The 19,353-nt window shown below is 38.6% G+C and overlaps 2 protein-coding genes across 4 annotated transcripts in view; both read left to right on the forward strand.

Annotated features, from left to right (window-relative positions):
* The window catches only part of LOC124263788 (sodium-coupled monocarboxylate transporter 1-like), a 30,969-nt gene extending 24,660 nt beyond the window's left edge, over window positions 1-6,309 (forward strand). Inside the window, exons 13-15 of one of the 2 annotated variants that reach the window (XM_046698495.1) lie at window positions 3,057-3,157; window positions 4,357-4,473; window positions 5,142-6,309. In XM_046698495.1, the coding sequence (XP_046554451.1) occupies window positions 3,057-3,157; window positions 4,357-4,473; window positions 5,142-5,323 (400 nt within the window). In that variant the 3' untranslated portion in view covers window positions 5,324-6,309. Of the gene's footprint in view, window positions 1-3,056; window positions 3,158-4,356; window positions 4,476-5,141 lie in introns of both variants that reach the window. The other variant, XM_046698494.1, reaches the window with a different exon arrangement.
* Window positions 6,310-12,553: 6,244 nt separating this feature from the next.
* Window positions 12,554-19,353, forward strand: part of LOC124263782 (sodium-coupled monocarboxylate transporter 1-like) — a 47,292-nt gene continuing 40,492 nt past the window's right edge. The window contains exons 1-5 of one of the 2 annotated variants that reach the window (XM_046698489.1): window positions 12,554-13,158; window positions 15,795-15,860; window positions 16,234-16,285; window positions 17,777-17,844; window positions 18,958-19,112. In XM_046698489.1, coding sequence (XP_046554445.1) covers window positions 12,796-13,158; window positions 15,795-15,860; window positions 16,234-16,285; window positions 17,777-17,844; window positions 18,958-19,112 — 704 coding nt within the window. In that variant the 5' untranslated portion in view covers window positions 12,554-12,795. The remainder of the gene's footprint in view (window positions 13,159-15,794; window positions 15,861-16,233; window positions 16,286-17,776; window positions 17,845-18,957; window positions 19,113-19,353) is intronic. The other variant, XM_046698488.1, reaches the window with a different exon arrangement.

Below are 19,353 nucleotides of genomic sequence, written 5' to 3' on the forward strand. Positions count from 1 at the left end.
ATACATGTATTCCTACTCTCCGTGTGTCTGTTCACACCCATGTACATGTATTCCTACTCTCCGTGCGTCTGTCCACATTCATGTACATGTATTCCTACTCTCCGTGTGTCTGTTCACACCCATGTACATGTATTCCTACTCTCCGTGCGTCTGTCCACATTCATGTACATGTATTCCTACTCTCCGTGTCTGTTCACACCCATGTACATGTATTCCTACTCTCCGTGCATCTGTTTACACCCATGTACATGTATTCCGACATCACCCAGTTATGGTGCATCATGTACAGTTAAGTTTCAGGAGTTAAGGAGGACCATGTACATTTTACTGTATTATTTTAGGGCATCTTATATGTAAGATGTTATGTATATCAACTGAATAAAGTGTACAAAGTATGATAAATAACTTGTTAATTCATAATTATTTCACCCACAGATTCAAACATGCATGTATTCCTACTCTCCATGTGTTTGTCCACACCCATGTACATGGATTCCTACTCTCCGTGTGTCTGTTCACACCAATGTACATGTATTCCTATGTGCGTCTGTTCACACCCACATGTACATGTATTCCTACTCGGTGCGTCTGTTCACACCTATGTACATGTATTCCTACTCTCCGTGCGTCTGTTTACACCCATGTACATGTATTCCTACTCTCCGTGCGTCTGTTCACATCAATGTACATGTATTCCTACTTCCCACGTGCCTCTTAAAATCCATGTAGATGTGTTCCTACTCTCCGTGCGTCTGTTCACACCCATGTACATGTATTCCTACTCTCCGTGCGTCTGTTCACACCCATGTACATGTATTCCTACTCTCCGTGTGTCTGTTCACACCCATGTACATGTATTCCTACTCTCCGTGTGTCTGTTCACACCAATGTACATGTATTCCTACTCTCCGTGTGTCTGTCCACAACCATGTACATGTATTCCTACTTGCCATGTGTCTGTCCACACCCATGTACATGTATTCCTACTGTGTGTCTGTCCACATCCATGTACATGTATTCCTACTCTGTTCACACACCCATGTACATGTATTCCTACTCGCCATGTGTCTGTCCACCCATGTACCCTATCTCCGTGTGTCTGTCCACATCCATGTACATGTATTCCTACTCGCCATCTGTTTGTCCACATCCATGTACATGTATTCCTACTCTCCATGTGTCTGTCCACATCCATGTACATGTATTCCTACTCTCCATGCGTCTGTTCACACTCATGTACATGTATTCCTACTCTCCGTGTGTCTGTTCGCATCCATGTACATGTATTCCTACTCTCCATGTGTCTGTTTACACCCATGTACATGTATTCCTTCCTACTCTCCACCCATGTACATGTGTCTGTTCTGTTCACCCATATACATGTATTCCTACTCTCCGTGTGTCTGTTCACACCCATGTACATGTATTCCTACTCTCCGTGCGTCTGTCCACATTAATGTACATGTATTCCTACTCTCCGTGTGTCTGTTCACACCCATGTACATGTATTCCTACTCTCCGTGCGTCTGTCCACATTCATGTACATGTATTCCTACTCTCCGTGTGTCTGTTCACACCCATGTACATGTATTCCTACTCTCCGTGTGTCTGTTCACACCAATGTACATGTATTCCTACTCTCCGTGCGTCTGTTTACACCCATGTACATGTATTCCGACATCACCCAGTTATGGTGCATCATGTACAGTTAAGTTTCAGGAGTTAAGGAGGACCATGTACATTTTACTGTATTATTTTAGGGCATCTTATATGTAAGATGTTATGTATATCAACTGAATAAAGTGTAAAAGGTATGATAAATAACTTGTTAATTCATAATTATTTCACCCACAGATTCAAACATGCATGTATTCCTACTCTCCATGTGTTTGTCCACACCCATGTACATGTATTCCTACTCTCCGTGTGTCTGTTCACACCAATGTACATGTATTCCTACTCTCCGTGCGTCTGTTCACACCCATGTACATGTATTCCTACTCTCCGTGCGTCTGTTCACACCTATGTACATGTATTCCTACTCTCCGTGCGTCTGTTTACACCCATGTACATGTATTCCTACTCTCCGTGCGTCTGTTCACATCCATGTACATGTATTCCTACTCTCCATGTGTTTGTCCACACCAATGTACATGTATTCCTACTCTACGTGCGTCTGTTCACACCCATGTACATGTATTCCTACTCTCCGTGTGTCTGTTCACACCCATGTACATGTATTCCTACTCTCCGTGCGTCTGTTTACACCCATGTACATGTATTCCTACTCTCCGTGCGTCTGTTCACACCCATGTACATGTATTCCTACTCTCCGTGTGTCTGTCCACACCCATGTACATGTATTCCTACTCTCCATGTGTCTGTTCACATCCATGTACATGTATTCCTACTCCCCGTGTGTCTGTTCACACCCATGTACATGTATTCCTACTCTCCACGTGTCTGTTCACATCCATGTACATGTATTCCTACTCTCCATGTGTCTGTTCACACCCATGTACATGTATTCCTACTCTCCATGCGTCTGTTCACACCCATATACATGTATTCCTTGGTCTTGCCGATATACATGCATTCCTAATTTGTTCCTATGCAATCCGCTCACACCCATATATTCCTGCTTCTAGCGATCCGCTCACACCCATATGTTCCTACTTCCAGTGATCCGTTCATACCGATGTATTCCTACTTCTAGTGATCCGTTCATACCGATGTATTCCTACTTCTAGTGATCCGTTCATACTGATGTATTCCTACTTCTAGTGATCCGTTCATACCGATGTATTCCTACTTCTAGTGATCCGTTCATACTGATGTATTCCTACTTCTAGTGATCCGTTCATACCGATGTATTCCTACTTCTAGTGATCCGTTCATACTGATGTATTCCTACTTCTAGTGATCCGTTCATACCGATGTATTCCTACTTCTAGTGATCCGTTCATACTGATGTATTCCTACTTCTAGTGATCCGTTCATACCGATGTATTCCTACTTCTAGTGATCCGTTCATACTGATGTATTCCTACTTCCAGTGATCCGTTCATACCGATGTACAAGCTGTCCTATCTCTTCTACACGCCGACGGCGATGGCAGTGCTCGTCATTGTGGGAATGTTCGTCAGCCTCATCACTGGTCTGCTACTGAAACCATAATTAATATATATTATATAAATAAATATAATCATTGTAAAGATGTCGATATTTGCAGTAATTAATGTACTTAGAACATGTCTATATCATTACGAAAATTAGATGACAGATTTTAAGAAACATTGCAATATATGAATGCAATCAGGGAAAATGCACATATTCGTGAATAATTATACAGAAGATAACCGACCCTAAATAATAGCTATATGATAGCGATATAATATCTCTCCATGGTTTCCTTATTTATTGTTTCACAATGGATGCGAGTCTTATAGTAAACAGAATTCAGACAGACAGACAGACAGACAGACAGATTTATTTATTCAGTATAAGGCCTTTGGCCCAAAATACAGACAATATAGGGTTACAAAATATCCCTGCGCATAATACATATTTACAGACATTCCATAGCATAAAATAGTACAAATGCATGATATGAATATAATATATTATATATTACTTTGCCTTATTTGTTGTGCTTTAAATAAAAAGATTGAAGTGTTATGCAAAATATCATAATTATGAGAAGTGATTATAGAAATAAAGTTATGTTGAGAGGTAGTATTGATGTATACTCCCCATCAAAAGATTAGACTCACTAGTGTAAATGTAGCCACTTACTTCAATCAACTGTTCCGAATTAGATTTTGTAAAATAATCCATACAGTTTATAGGTACTGTTTATACATGAGCTGATGTATTGAAAAACAAATTCGTGACTTTGAAATGTTTACTGTCATGCGTTCAATAAATGATGAAACCCGGTGAAAAATGGCGATTTTTTTATCAAAACTTTGCCCCAAAACGCAGCTGTTCACATGCACGATATTTGCACATGCTTTTCAGCAATTTGATGCATGATCCTCGTGCAATTAATCTGCATAAGGTTTGCAGATATTTTCACCAAGTTAGTGGAGAAATTCATCTTCGTTGTAACCATATGTACATACATAACTAATAGTGATTGATTTAAGCGAGTCTAAACTTTTGATGGGTAGTATATTTACCAATAAGTGTATTACGGAAAAAAACTATAAACCTCACGGATTAGAAGTACATGATATTCATTTTCAGTAAAATACTTTTCTTGGGATAAACAGAAAGGACAGTCTTTCTTCATATGGTGTAGCTAAATCCAGAACAGAATTCATCAAACGTTTATCACTATTCCCAATGTTTAAGGTTTGCGACGCCCGGACAGTATTGACCCTCGCCTTATCTGCCCCCTGTTTGACCGCCTCTTCCCCTGCATGCCGGAGATGATACTCAGACCTCTCAGATGTGGAGTCAACCACAACGGGTATGTCACACATACATGTAACTTAATACGACCCTACCGGGACCTCGGGATAAATTTATCGTATTCACATTGACACACTAACCCCAGTAGAACAGGTTCTCGTCCTTAACAGTCTCCACGAGAAGGCGTATGCAAGGCTTGAAAAGACCAGCGTGTGACCTCAATGGCTGACCAGATTTTACCTTTGATAAGCTGAAATTGTATGTGTACAGTTGAAGATGGAGTAGCATCCCACTTCAGCATCACTGACATGGATAGGAGAGGCTGCATGAATTGTCCTAAAAATGCCGAAACAACTGTGAACCGTTTACGATGTACGCTGCACATCACAGCCGTTAGATGTTTAATTTCTTAAAGAAAATAACAGTATCTTCCTCAAAGTGTTTTTGACATGTCTTGTGTTTTTCAAAATGTCTGGTTGTCCATTTTAGAAATAAATATGTATGACTTGAAGCAATGATTGAAAAAAATAGTTTATCTCAGCTAAAAGTTCCAGCCCACTTGACGGGAACCTTTTCCCGTATTGTGATCCTCCGTTAACGTGCCATCCCGAGTGGCCCCAATGATTGAAAGGTTATCTGGGTGGAATCTGGGCAACCTAAGGGACGCTACTTATCCATCCGAGATTTATGCTCGTTATCAAAGTTAACCATTTCGTTTAACTTCCAGAAGTACAGAAAACAGGCTTATGAACAAGCTGACGAATTGCCAGAGAAGATTCAGCCCGCCGATGTTAATGGCGTTGAGACGAAGTCGTCCCCTGACGTCGAAGTAGGCGCGATCAATCCAGGATTCGATCCGGTGGACGAGGAAACATCGACGCCGGAAGAATTTGTCACGCATCTGTAGAATGTATCTTGAATTTGTTTTTAAAAATATATCCAAATTTCATTTTTATTGTAAAACAGAATATTTGGGTCTTTGTGAACGCCGATTCCCAATTTTTGACATCCATGGATACATTCTTGCGGTGGCAGCCTGTACTGAATGACAAACATCTTTATGAACACTATACCTCTTGATATTCGCTATTTTAAATACACACTATTGGATTGTAACATTTATGTTGTACATCTAAGCACTGTTTCATGTTTCTGTCTTCAGTTTAACGTTGGTACTTAACAACAAGTTTATATTTAATTTCATGCCAATAATTATTGTCACCACTGAACAAAGATGATTATATTTATGAAGAGACAATAGTTATTTCATATAGCATGGATATTTATGATGAAAATGTATCTAGATTTCAAATTCAACAGTTTGCAGGTATTTACAGTGTGTTATTTAACAATTGTGTCGTTTATGACGTAAGTCATGCTTGGAGCAGGATAAGCTTACCTTCTGGCGAGCACCTGGTGTCATTACTATTCGATAGTGATTCATCAACACAAGGCTATCATATAGTCGAAATCAGTCGATGCAACTTAGAGCTTTTATTTAGTTATCGCATGTATTCTGCCGTTCTAATTTAAGGTAAGAATAAATACATTAAATACTGTATTATTTAAAAAATAGTGCCCTAAATTAGACCATCAAGAGTTTGTGCACGTTTTAAAACATTTCTTATTGCTGTATTCTGCTGAAATATTAATGCATTGCCATATATATGTTTACCAAAGTTGTTATGAAATCATGTTTCTCTTGAAGGTTTATTTAGATTTTTGTATCATTTGAAGGCTTTCTAAGTATGGACAATTGTTAAATATTTTTCTATACTATGTTTTATCTTGTAAATTGATTTTTCTGTACCTAGCATATGTTTTTAAAGTTGTTTTTGTAGTCCTGTTACTAATTTAAATTTTCTATTATTGAAATTAAAATTTTATATATAATGCCTCATATTATACAAGTACCGCACACACACAAACATGTAGTTGTGTGTGTGTGTGTCTGTCTGTCTGTCTGTGTGTGTCTCTGTGTGTGTGTGTGTGTGTGTCTGTGTCTGTGTGTCTGTGTCTGTGTGACCTATTTAGGGGTTATTTCAATGTAATAATGTACTGGTTATTTTATCAAAGTATAGGTACTAAATGATTTGCATTGTGTTGGCAATTGGTAGAAGGTAGAATTTAAAAGGTAGAAGTGTTCTTAAAATGCCCATTTATCACCTAGTTTCATAGCTTCAAGCTTGGTTTTTGGCTTTGCCAAATTTACGAAAACAATATGCATACCAATAAGATGGAGTCATGCATATGTTCCGCCATTTGGGTACCGAGATAGAGTAGGACCCCATCAAGTTATACTGTTGCCAGAGACTCAGTGGCATGCCATTACAGATGTTTGACTCTCCCTTTAAGAGAATAATATTACATTTGTATGCTTTTAAGCAACGGCTGAATAACATATTTTGTCTGGGGAAAAAGAATTCCAACCCAATGGACCAGACAGAATTTTGTCGTGCTCTGTTGCGTAATGGAGCCAGCATGAGTCACCGCATATGAAACAGTATTATTATAAGAAATATTATCAGGGTGAATCGGGTAACGTAAGGGAGGCTACTCCGCGGCTCACACGGTTGATCTACCTGTTCCCTTCCTTTAGCCTTCCTCCAAGGCTGTACTGAATGCTAAGCCCAAGGATGTATAGTAATTCTATTCTTTAATGAGGCAAGTCTAGGTTAGCGGACAGTAAGGACGCCAGTCTGTTAGAGGAATATTTATATTTTTTAGAAATCATTTAAACTATTTATCATTACCTTAAAGACTTGTGCAAGTTACCTTTCATGATTCGGTGCATTGGGAGTGAGTGAGTGAGTTTGGTTTTACGCCGCTTTTAGCAATATTCCAGCAATATTACGGCGGGAGACACCAGAAATGGGCTTAACACATTGTACCCATGTGGGGAATCAAACCCGGGTCTTTGGCGTGACGAGCGAACGCCTTAACCACTAGGCTACCCCACCGCCCCCGGTGTATTGGACTCTACAGTGGGATGTTATAGTGACACGTTCATAGCGTGAGTCACTGTCATCCCTGGTCACAGCTCGACTATCAAAAGATACCCAACATACAGTTGGAATATTGGTTTGGCGTAAAACAGCATACACATATATCATAACATGTTACATTACAATACAGAAAATCAGTGCAGCAATATTCATATTAGTGTAAGTATTCACAGGTCATATCGTTACCTGTGAGGATTCCTCATTAGCCATGCTTCCTATGAAGTTATAGACTATATATTGGTCGTAGGGGCCATCTTTATTGATCAGGCGGTCAGACTCAGAGACCTGTGGCCCGATCCACAATGCGTTCGTAACGTTACGACCTGTCGTAACTCTATAGTTCATCATAGGCTTACGAATGTCGTAGCGCTACGAACGCTTTGTGGATCGGGACCCTGGTTCATGATGTAAATGTTCCCCGACGGCGTACATTGTTTTATAAAAATATCAGTCACTGGATGTTCTGGTCCGGACCTGATTATATGCAGACCGACGTAAGGTTGAATATTGCTGGGTGCGGCTTAAACAATACTCATCTCACTCTGATACCTTAAAAATAACTGATTGCAAATGCTAAATGTTATAACTGTATTTCCGTGTTTCATTCTAAGCACTCGTCGAAATTTGTGTATTCTTCCAAAGTAATTACACATATGAAGTTGCACCTTCAGATCTCCCTGACATCCATTAAAAGATATATATATATGAACAACAAATACACAAGGGGATGGCGGATCTCAAAACCCTCCATACAGAGCTATTTGATTCGACCTGAGAACCGAATGTTCATATAGTTTGGACAAGAGCAAACTGAAACTGAGCATGTGCGAACAAAAGTACACACCTTCGTAATGCGACGAATGGACTGACGTGTGTCGAGGGTACCCACAATAGTGAAACATTGACAGAAATGTCCGTCAAATCTGTGAATGACACGGAACGCTTCATATTTACATCATCATAGAGGATCATCATCCACCATTGATCATGATGAGAGCTGACGGAAAGACAACACCAGTCGTGAGAGATTCGAAAGGTTCACTACACAGCGACCTACCGTCGCATTGCTCGCAATGCACAGTGTACAGGATTACCCAAGAAAGGGTTGTCAATGTGATGTCATAGTTAACGTCTGATCTGACCTAACAGAGTCAACCAATCAGTGGCGCATCTCCAGTTTCCGACGCCCATACTTGAGTGTGCGTTTCTTTGAGAGGTGAGTATATAAGCGATTACGTGATGTTATATTACAGTAGAGTTTATTATCAATACCGGTGAAATGAAACGCTCGTATAATGTCGAGGGCTTTCGTGATCATAATTTGAGATGTGGAGTTACCTCCCTTGAGATCGAACATCAAAAGTGTCCTTACCGTTTCAAGACGGCAAGATGTAAGATATAAGTGCCACACGATAGGCGTTTGCCGTAAGCTGTGTTTTTAAATATAAGGTGTTGATTATTGATTTATGTTATATGTTTTTTACTGATTACCCGATCTTTGGGGTTTCTGGGTTAAAGTTTTGGTTTCAATTCTGAAATCACTCATTCTGAATAACAGTGAGTGAGTGAGTTTAGTTTTTCTCCGCTTTTTTAGCAATATTCCAGCAATATCACATTTGGGGCAACAGAAATGGACTTCACGTGGGGAATCGGACCCGTGTCTTCGAAGTGATGAGCGAACACTTTAACCTCTAGGCTACCCATCGCCCCCACTCTGTAACAAGGTTCATTATGTTTTTGTGACACCGTCCACCAAATGTCATGATCAGTCAGGTAAACTCGTCAGATTCTTACATCTAATGTAACAGCCTGGAAGCTCCTTGTGGTAATAGTACATCGAGTGAGCGAATGTTATTTTATGCCTCAGTCATACTTAATCACCACAGTCTGTAACTAATTACGGAACAAAACCAAATAATGTTTATCAGTGTTGGAACTATTGCTCGTTGAATGTAGAAGGAACACAGAGGTTGTTGTTTTCAATAGGCCGTTCACTTGAGTCATGCTGATCACCTGGGGACGTGCTGTTACATAAAGGAATGTCTCATCATCTTGCGTAGTTGACGAGTTTATCACGTTCTTCCACAGGTTACAGTCCAACTGTGTATTCAGGTGGAATGTATTGGGGAAAATACCCGCTCCTGAAAATACTGGAACATGTCCCTTGTCCTGTGTCATTACAAAAACACTAACAAAGTACACTGGACCTCCTCACAAACGCTAGGAGTTGTTGGTGAATATAAACGAATGGAATTGGACCTTTCTGAAAAATCTTATTGCCTCAAAAAAAATGGGAACCCTTATGCATACACGAAAATATATATTTAAGTTGGAAAGCAAAAATCTCGCATAGAGATATACTACACGATCTGTAACACGGATACTGGATACTTTCCTGGTACGTATAGTCCTTAACCATACAGTAGGATACGAGCCAAATGATGTATTTTTAACATAAGCTGCATCATCTCGTAAGTGTATTTTGTATTTATTTTGAAAATGAGAAATGTAGGTTTGTGCTATTGCTCGAAACTTATTTCTATCAATTATTTAACTGAACTAAAAGTCACGTTTTATTAAACCGTCTATTATCACCTCTGTAAAACATTCACTTCACAGGCACAAATATTCAATGTGCAATTCGACTGAATTATATATCATTAAGAGCATATTTGAAGTGCCTTCCTTAAGACTTTACTTTAATTGAAAATTGCAAAACAAATACTTTTTTCAATTTACAGCTCGACATTTTGCTTTACCCCTGCAGTCATATCTTTGAAGACATTTAACTATCCTTATAAGTATCTTTGACACCCAGATAGATTTTACTGATATGAACTTTGTTATATTCCATGATGTCATGTGTTTTACGTGGTGTTAGGTTTCAAGTACATTACACCTACGTGACACATATATACCTCACGAATGCAATGTCCGTGGCACTTCGTATATCACATGCACGACGCATCTATGAATATATCAAGCACACAATATCTGTGACCCATCGTGTATCACATGATACCTCTGTGACCACTTGTGTATCACATACATGACCCTCTGTGGCCCTTCGTGTGTCATCAGCTGTTCCTAACTAGTCTCATAACTGGCATATATATTGTCAGGACACTGGCCTCTCGTCACCATTTGTGTTATCCGTTGCCAATTCTGCACATCAATTTACGTTGCATATTGGCGTAGAAATATCTAAAGACTATTTCATCAGTTTCAGGACAGCATATATGTTTTTAATGAACATTTGCCTTGCCTTTGTACGGGTTTGTGTAGTAATCTTCATTGTGCAGGATACGCAGACGTTTAGGCGAAAACTGGTATCATAAGTGATTCATGTACTCACGCCTGTGAAAAGATATAGTACGAATAGTTTATCTAATAAATATGTAGAGAGGTATAGTTAAAAACATACAAGATTAAACCTCAGACCAGCTAATGAGTGAGTTCAGTTTTATGCCACATTTAGCAATATTCCAGCAATATCACGGCGGAGGACACTAGAACTGGGATTCATACATTGTACCCATGTGGGGAATCGAACCCGGGTCTTCGGTGTGACGTGCGAACACTTTAGCCACTAGGCTACCCCACCGCCCTCAGACCAACTATACCAAAGGAATTTTAACGCTGCGATTATTGTAAGTCAATCAATTATTGACTTAATGTGAGTACCCAAGTACCGTTTATGTAATTCGGTTATTCTTCCCCTACCCTTGGGACGCTGGCGTAGCCTAGCGGTTAAGGCGTCCGCTCGTCACGCCGAAGATCCGGGTTCGATTCCCCACGTGGGTATAAAGTGTGAACTAGGCTACACTTGAATAACTAATCTTCGACCTACATCTATATACAACTACGTGACCTCAGCGAGCACACGATAAGACAGCGTTATGTATGTACCATGACGAATTAAACCGTACCCAAAGAAATGACAGTGTCGGAACATCGCCAGTAAAACCTCAACAATGTTATTAATATTAATACAACTATAAACATTATATCTACACGCCCATTCTGCATGTTGTGACCAATCGTGTTGCTTATGGCATGGGGTTGCTTTTTAACATTTCTCAAGGCAATAGCTGTCGTGAACTTTCATCTTTACATCTACAAGCATGTAAGCATATGACCTCAACGCCAGAGAACAGTCGACATCGGTTATCTACCAGGGTACCGTTGCAGAAAGCGATCTGAGCGCTAAGCTGAGGTGATCGTAACTCCCATGCCTTATATATAGAGTTACGACAGTGGTAGCGCTAAGGTTGTTTCGTACAACTGCACCCAGATCAGACTCCAGTGAACATAAAGATGATGAAAAAAATTATACAAGGATCAACATAACACAGTTTTGATGCCGTGCGTTGATGACATTAGGCTGGGTTCGTTACGCTCTGGTAACCTTCGTATAAATGGTTACAGTATGCAGTCTCAAAGGCTCAAGGTACACACAATGGGCTATAACATGCATGCTATAGATATATTCAGTATTTCAGTGGCGAAAGTCATTCAACCCTTGACCCCGGAGTGTCTACGCCTTGGAGAGTTGTTATTATTCCGATGGACGGTTTATCGTACCAGTAACCTGTATACACCATGACCTTGACATACAGAATGAAACACATTTCTCCTCTAATAAATGGATTAACTGTTTATCTTAATGTTTGTAAATATTTGATAATATTGTTTATTGTTAATAGGTTAATTCCACAGAATTTCTGCTAAGAAACACGTTCACTGTTTTGCTTTTCACTCAAAATGGAATATGTTTTTCTGGATGTTCGAGAATGAATATTCTCTGGCGTTTTTGTTTAAATTTACATGCCCCTTTTTCAAAAGATAATGAGTACTCCTTGACAACGCGGATTCGAACCCCAATGGCGATATATTCACATTCTTTTGTCAACTAAGTCAAGCATAAGGATTACGGTCAAGTGCTTCTTAGCTACAATAATACATTCAGTTATTTACTCCCTGATCAAAGACACAGATCTACAGTTTAAGTTAGAGAGACGTTGTTCCAAGAAATGTGATTAAACACATTTAAATTTGATAATTAGCGTTGACTGGCAATGGTTAGAAATAACCATTATCTGCACTGTTAAATAACCATCAACAGATTAAATGGGTTCAACAAACTTGCGGTGTATACACTCGGCAAACGGGTTAGCGCAGCTCCAAAGAAAAGAAGCCATACCTCTGTCATTGTATAGCTGTAACTGGATATTACTCCTGCAGTCCCATGGCCTGGTAACTCACACTGAGCGTGCTCCTCACAAAGTTGACGCTGTAACTAGGACGTCGAAACCTGGGTTAAAATCTCCCGCTTCGGTACACACGTTATCTTCTTGTACGGCGTCTTAACACCATGGAGGACTACAGCATCTTCACCGGCAAAACGAAGACGTTTTCTGTCGTTGACTATGTCCTATTCGGCCTGACATTATTTATATCTGCAGGTATTGGACTGGTGTACGCCATCATAGACCGCAAGAAACTAAGTTCCAAGGAGTACCTGTTTGGGGGACGGCAGATGTATGTAATACCCGTCGCCTTGTCACTGCTGGTGACATTTCTATCTGCCATTACGATCCTGGGAACGGCGGCCGAGATGTACAGATACACGACAATGTTTTGGTATCTGTGTTTATCGTTTGTATTCGCGATTGTGCTCTCAGTCGTACTATTTGTCCCATTCTTCTACAAATTGGGGATAACAAGTGTCTTCCAGGTAATATTTCAGCATTCTGTTTACATGGATGGAAATTTATTGGAACATTTCAACATATTGATATTAAGAAGTTTATGCCTTTATGGCAAACGTGTATGCCTAGTGATTATATAACGTACTAATACTGGACAATTGCCTGCCTGGTTTTGTTTCAGCATAGTAATCCTGATAAAATATCAGTATCAAAAGTCTATTCCAGGCTAGATTTCAGCATACTAACATTGATAAATTATCTGTATCAAAAGTCTGTTCAAGGTAAAGTATCAGCATACTAACATTGATGAATTGTCTGTGTCAAAAAGTCTATTCTATGTAAAGTATCAGCATGGTAACATTGATAAATTATCTGTATCAAAAGTCTGTTCTAGTAGAGTATCAGCATGCTAACATTGATGAATTGTCTTTATCAAAAGTCTGTTGAAGGTAAAGTATCAGCATGCTAGCATTGGTGAATTGTCTGTTTCAAAACGTCTATTCACGGTAAACTATCAGCATACTAACATTGATGAATTGTCTTTATCAAAAGTCTGTTGAAGGTAAAGTATCAGCATGCTAACATTGGTGAATTGTCTGTTTCAAAACGTCTATTCAAGGTAAACTATCAGCATACTAACATTGATAAATTATCTGTATCAAAAGTCTGTTGAAGGTAAAGTATCAGCATGCTAACATTGATGAATTATCTGTATCAAAAGTCTGTTCAAGTAGGGTATCAGCATACTAACATTGATAATTTATCTGTATCAAAAGTCTGTTGAAGGTAAACTATCAGCATGCTAACATTGATGAATTGTCTTTATCAAAAGTCTGTTGAAGGTAAAGTATCAGCATGCTAACATTAGTGAATTGTCTGTTTCAAAACGTCTAATCAAGGTAAACTATCAGCATACTAACATTGATAAATTATCTGTATCAAAAGTCTGTTGAAGTAGAGTATCAGCATACTAACATTGATAAATTATCTCTATCAAAAGTCTGTTGAAGGTAAAGTATCAGCATGCTAACATTGGTGAATTGTCTGTTTCAAAACGTCTATTCAAGGTAAAGTATCAGCATACTAACATTGATAAATTATCTGTATCAAAAGTCTGTTGAAGGAAAAGTATCCGCATGCTAACATTGATGAATTATCTGTATCAAAAGTCTGTTCAAGTAGGGTATCAGCATACTAACATTGATAATTTATCTGTATCAAAAGTCTGTTGAAGGTAAACTATCAGCATACTAACATTGATGAATTGTCTTTATCAAAAGTCTGTTGAAGGTAAAGTATCAGCATGCTAACATTAGTGAATTGTCTGTTTCAAAACGTCTAATCAAGGTAAACTATCAGCATACTAACATTGATAAATTATCTGTATCAAAAGTCTGTTGAAGTAGAGTATCAGCATACTAACATTGATAAATTATCTCTATCAAAAGTCTGTTGAAGGTAAAGTATCAGCATGCTAACATTGGTGAATTGTCTGTTTCAAAACGTCTATTCAAGGTAAAGTATCAGCATACTAACATTGATAAATTATCTGTATCAAAAGTCTGTTGAAGGAAAAGTATCCGCATGCTAACATTGATGAATTATCTGTATCAAAAGTCTGTTCAAGTAGGGTATCAGCATACTAACATTGATAATTTATCTGTATCAAAAGTCTGTTGAAGGTAAACTATCAGCATACTAACATTGATGAATTGTCTTTATCAAAAGTCTGTTGAAGGTAAACTATCAGCATACTAACATTGATAAATTATCTGTATCAAAAGTCTGTTGAAGTAGAGTATCAGCGTACTAACATTGATAAATTATCTGTATCAAAAGTCTGTTGAAGGTAAAGTATCAGCATACTAACATTGATAAATTATCTGTATCAAAAGTCTGTTGAAGGTAAAGTATCAGCATACTAACATTGATAAATTATCTGTATCAAAAGTCTGTTGAAGTAGAGTATCAGCATGCTAACATTGATGAATTGTCTTTATCAAAAGTCTGTTGAAGGTAAAGTATCAGCATGCTAACATTAGTGAATTGTCTGTTTCAAAACGTCTATTCAAGAAGGTAAACTATCAGCATACTAACATTGATAAATTATCTGTATCAAAAGTCTGTTGAAGTAGAGTATCAGCGTACTAACATTGATAAATTATCTGTATCAAAAGTCTGTTGAAGGTAAAGTATCAGCATACTAACATTGATAAATTATCTGTATCAAAAGTCTGTTGAAGGTAAAGTATCAGCATACTAACATTGATAAATTATCTGTATCAAAAGTCTGTTGAAGTAGAGTATCAGCATACTAACATTGATAAATTATCTGTTTCAAAAGTCTGTTCAAGGTAAAGTATCAGCATACTAACATTGATGAATTGTCGGTTTCCAATGTATATTCCAGGTTAGGTTTCAGCAAACTAAATATTGATAAAATTCCCCTACAGATGTATAAACATGCATACAGATACACACACGTGCATACCAATGACAGGAACAACCAAACGCATAGGCAGTCCTTGTACGTTGTTCGGCGTTCATAATACCTTCAGAATCCTATGAAATCATTCAAAGTATCAGTTTGCTTACTGATGATTCGCACACCGTATATTAATTGAGTAAAAACATATAATAGATTTATTGATGTTTGTTTCAGTATCTGGAAATGAGGTTCAACAAAGCTGTCCGGACAATGGCGGTGATAATCTTCATAATCCCAACTGTGAGTTCTGAATACTCATTTACATATGTATGTATGTATGTATGTATGTATGTATGTATGTATGTATGTATGTATGTATGTATGTATGTATGTATGTATGTATGTATGTATGTATGTATGTATGTATGTATGTATGTATGTATGTATGTATGCATGCATGCATGCATGCATGCATTTATGTATGTATGTACATAGATTAGATTGTTTAAACTAATATTCCAATGCTACCAATTGTGTGTTTTCATAGTATATTATGTTAGGCAAGTTTTATTCTGACAAGAAGGCGATATGGACATTTAAGCCAGCCACAGTCAGGTAATATCCCGTTTAGACCTGGAGCGAGTCAAATATAAATCTATTTTTATCATTTCAGATAATATACGTGTCGTTTGTATTGTACGCCCCAACCCTTGCATTCAATGCAGGTAAGGAAGGAATAGTCCTAGCTATACCCGAATTATCATATAATGGATATGGTCATTTGTCAGAGGATAAATATAGGTTATCACGCGAGTGTGTTTTTGGATGGTTAATATCCTGCATTAGGAATAAACATTGTATTTAGCGAGCCTTGGCGAGCTAAATACATAGTGTTTATTCATGATGCAGGATATTAACCATCCAAAAACACACGAGTGTGATAGCCTTTTTATCATACAATGTCATTCTTACTTTATAATTTTTAAAAATGCTATTTCATTTGCCACAAATCATGAAACTAAACTTCGTGGAATGTGTCCACATATCTATGACGTCACAAATATGTGCGTAGTAATACGTGACGTCACAAGCTCGGTGACGCAGTTTTCTACTGATCACTCATTTGACTGCGTTACGTCATCTAGTTCCTGTCAGTTGTTATGTTAAAGTACGTATTGTGGTCAACAAATCTTAGCTTACGTTTGAAAAATAACAACAAACTCGCGTGGAACTTCAGAAACCTTGAGTTAACCTTTTGAACAACAAATACACTTTAATGTTCTCGTGACATTGTGCATCTGGATTCCTAGTGCCGTTCTCTCGCTAACACTGACAGGCGGTCGATGTTGGTATCTTCGTAAACCTATGAATTTCTATCTTCGCTTTGTAATCTACTCCATCTATCATAACCAGACATGATTTTTCTGGGATCAAAGCACTGACAGTACCGTAACCACGGCCGTCAATCCGGACACGACCGCTGACCATTGACGCCATGTTTGTTTACACTGTGAAAGTAGTCCCTAAAATTTGCATATGACCTCTCTAATTTGCATCGATATCCGTATATGACCCCAACGGATACCGAAAATATCCGTTGGCTTTATCCTGCCGAGAACACTATCCATTGTATGATAAACATTCTTATTAAGTGATGGGTATTGTCAAGGATGGTATCACAATCCGATAATTATGCAAATGTAGACATGTCGCACAATACACTTTTATTCCTAATATATGATATATACGAAAGCACACGGGTGTGCTGATGCATGTTGCCATAACCAACACTTATTGCTACTCGTGTTTCTCAGCATTCTATTGTTTCCATTTAACCTGGTACAGGGCACCCGGAAACCTTAGTGTGAGTGTCAGTTCTCGACTACTATTCTATCCACACTGAAAGCTGAGTATTAGTTTTCGTTGTTTAACGACTCACTCAGACACATTCCAGCCACATCTAAATCGTTCTCTGAAAATGAAAACAGGCAACACCTGCCACTGTTTCAATATCGACACCATGTCTTTAGTTCAAATTACATCATTCTTCATATCAGTAAAACACTTTCCGCCTGTATCCGTATTCTTTGCAACACTTTCAAAATCGTTTCTAAAATCCCCCAATCCCCATAATAGTGAATGCCCGTAAAATATTCCTGAAAATTTGTCTTTCATTCAAAAGTGCATTGTGGTTTGTTTTTTTAAATTCCTTACAGTAACAGGACTTAACATCTGGGGTTCTGTCGCTGCCATAGGTGCAATAGCAACCATTTACACAGCATTAGTAAGTAATGCAAGTTAACATATCTTTTTTGTCCAGGAGAAAAATATCTCTTGCACAGCCACCAACCAAGTAACATTGGCACATTCGTAACACTGGCCTTTCATTGTTATGTAAATATCGTTATAATTATTGATGACTGGTCTAGTTGTCTAGGGTGTCCGGACCTCAACATGCCAAGCATGAAAGGATATGAAATCTTCGCTAAGAACTTATATGATGTAAAGTCATAATTTGAAGTAGCCTTTTTCAACGTATTTAAACAGTATTGTTCAAGTACTTAGCTCCTATTAATATCTATGATTAATGGTTAGACGCAAACGTGCTAATCTTTGATGACTGGGGTTACAGTAGGTTTCCATGTTAAATGTATCAAGTATTGGTTCAAATGTATTACAAGTTCCGTTTTGTCGCTTCCCTATCAAAAGTGTCATAATTTGCGATGGTAAACGCCCAAATTGGGCATCTCATGTGAAACAAGTACTGTGGATTTTGAATACGTATATACACAGTGTCAGTGAGTGCCCTGAAACGAAATGGCATTCATAATTGTCTTATATAGGCCGTCAATATACTACTTCCCATGCTGGGGCTTTGGGGTAGCCTAAGAGTCACGCCGAAGACCCGGGTTTGATTCTCCACATGGGTAAAATTTGTGAAGTCTATTTCTGGTGTACCCCCGCCGTGCTTCACTCACTCACTCACTCACTCACTCACCCACTCACTCACAAAATGTACACTTAACGGGTTTTAGCTGGAAACTTGCTAAGTAGGCGTGCAAGGAAACAAACAAAAGTAACAGTGTACCATTACCTACCCTGGCCTACTAGCAACCCATGGTTGTCGTTAGAGGCGACTACGGGATTGGTTGATTAGGCTCGCTGACGTGGTTGACACGTCACAGCATCCCAATTATGTAGATACATGCTCATGCCGTTGAGCACTGGATTGTCTGGTCCGGACTCGATGATTATCAGACGGCCAGCACATACCTGAAATATTGCTGAGTGCAACAACAAGCAAACAAAACATGGCCAACTAATTGCAAACGTTATCTACACCACAACATTTAAACATCCCCTTTATTGGTTACTGATGACTGGTATTGTTCTCCAGGGTGGCATGAAGGCTGTGTTGTGGACTGACAGTTTCCAAGCGGTTGTGATCCTTGCAGGCTTGCTGGCAGTACTCATCCAAGGTTCCATGCTCATGGGCGGCTTCAGTAACGCTTGGGAAATTGCTGCTAACCGGTCTAGGATCAACTTTCACGAGCAAGTTTACTATCAGACTAAACTGTCTTTAGTTTACGTTACACTTTTAAATTAAAACACTTTCCCCCTGTGACCCGTGAAGATCTGGGTTAGAATTTGTCTTCAGTAACCCATGCTTGTCATAAGAGGCGACTAACGGGATCGGGTGGTCAAGCCCGCTGACTTGGTTGACTCATGCAATCGCATCTCAGTTGCGTACATCGATGCTTATGCTGTTAATCACTGGAATGTCTTGTCCAGA

The sequence above is a fragment of the Haliotis rubra genome, unplaced genomic scaffold (assembly GCF_003918875.1).
Source record: "Haliotis rubra isolate DU_JTF1 unplaced genomic scaffold, ASM391887v1 Scf9, whole genome shotgun sequence".
Classification (NCBI taxonomy): domain Eukaryota; kingdom Metazoa; phylum Mollusca; class Gastropoda; order Lepetellida; family Haliotidae; genus Haliotis; species Haliotis rubra.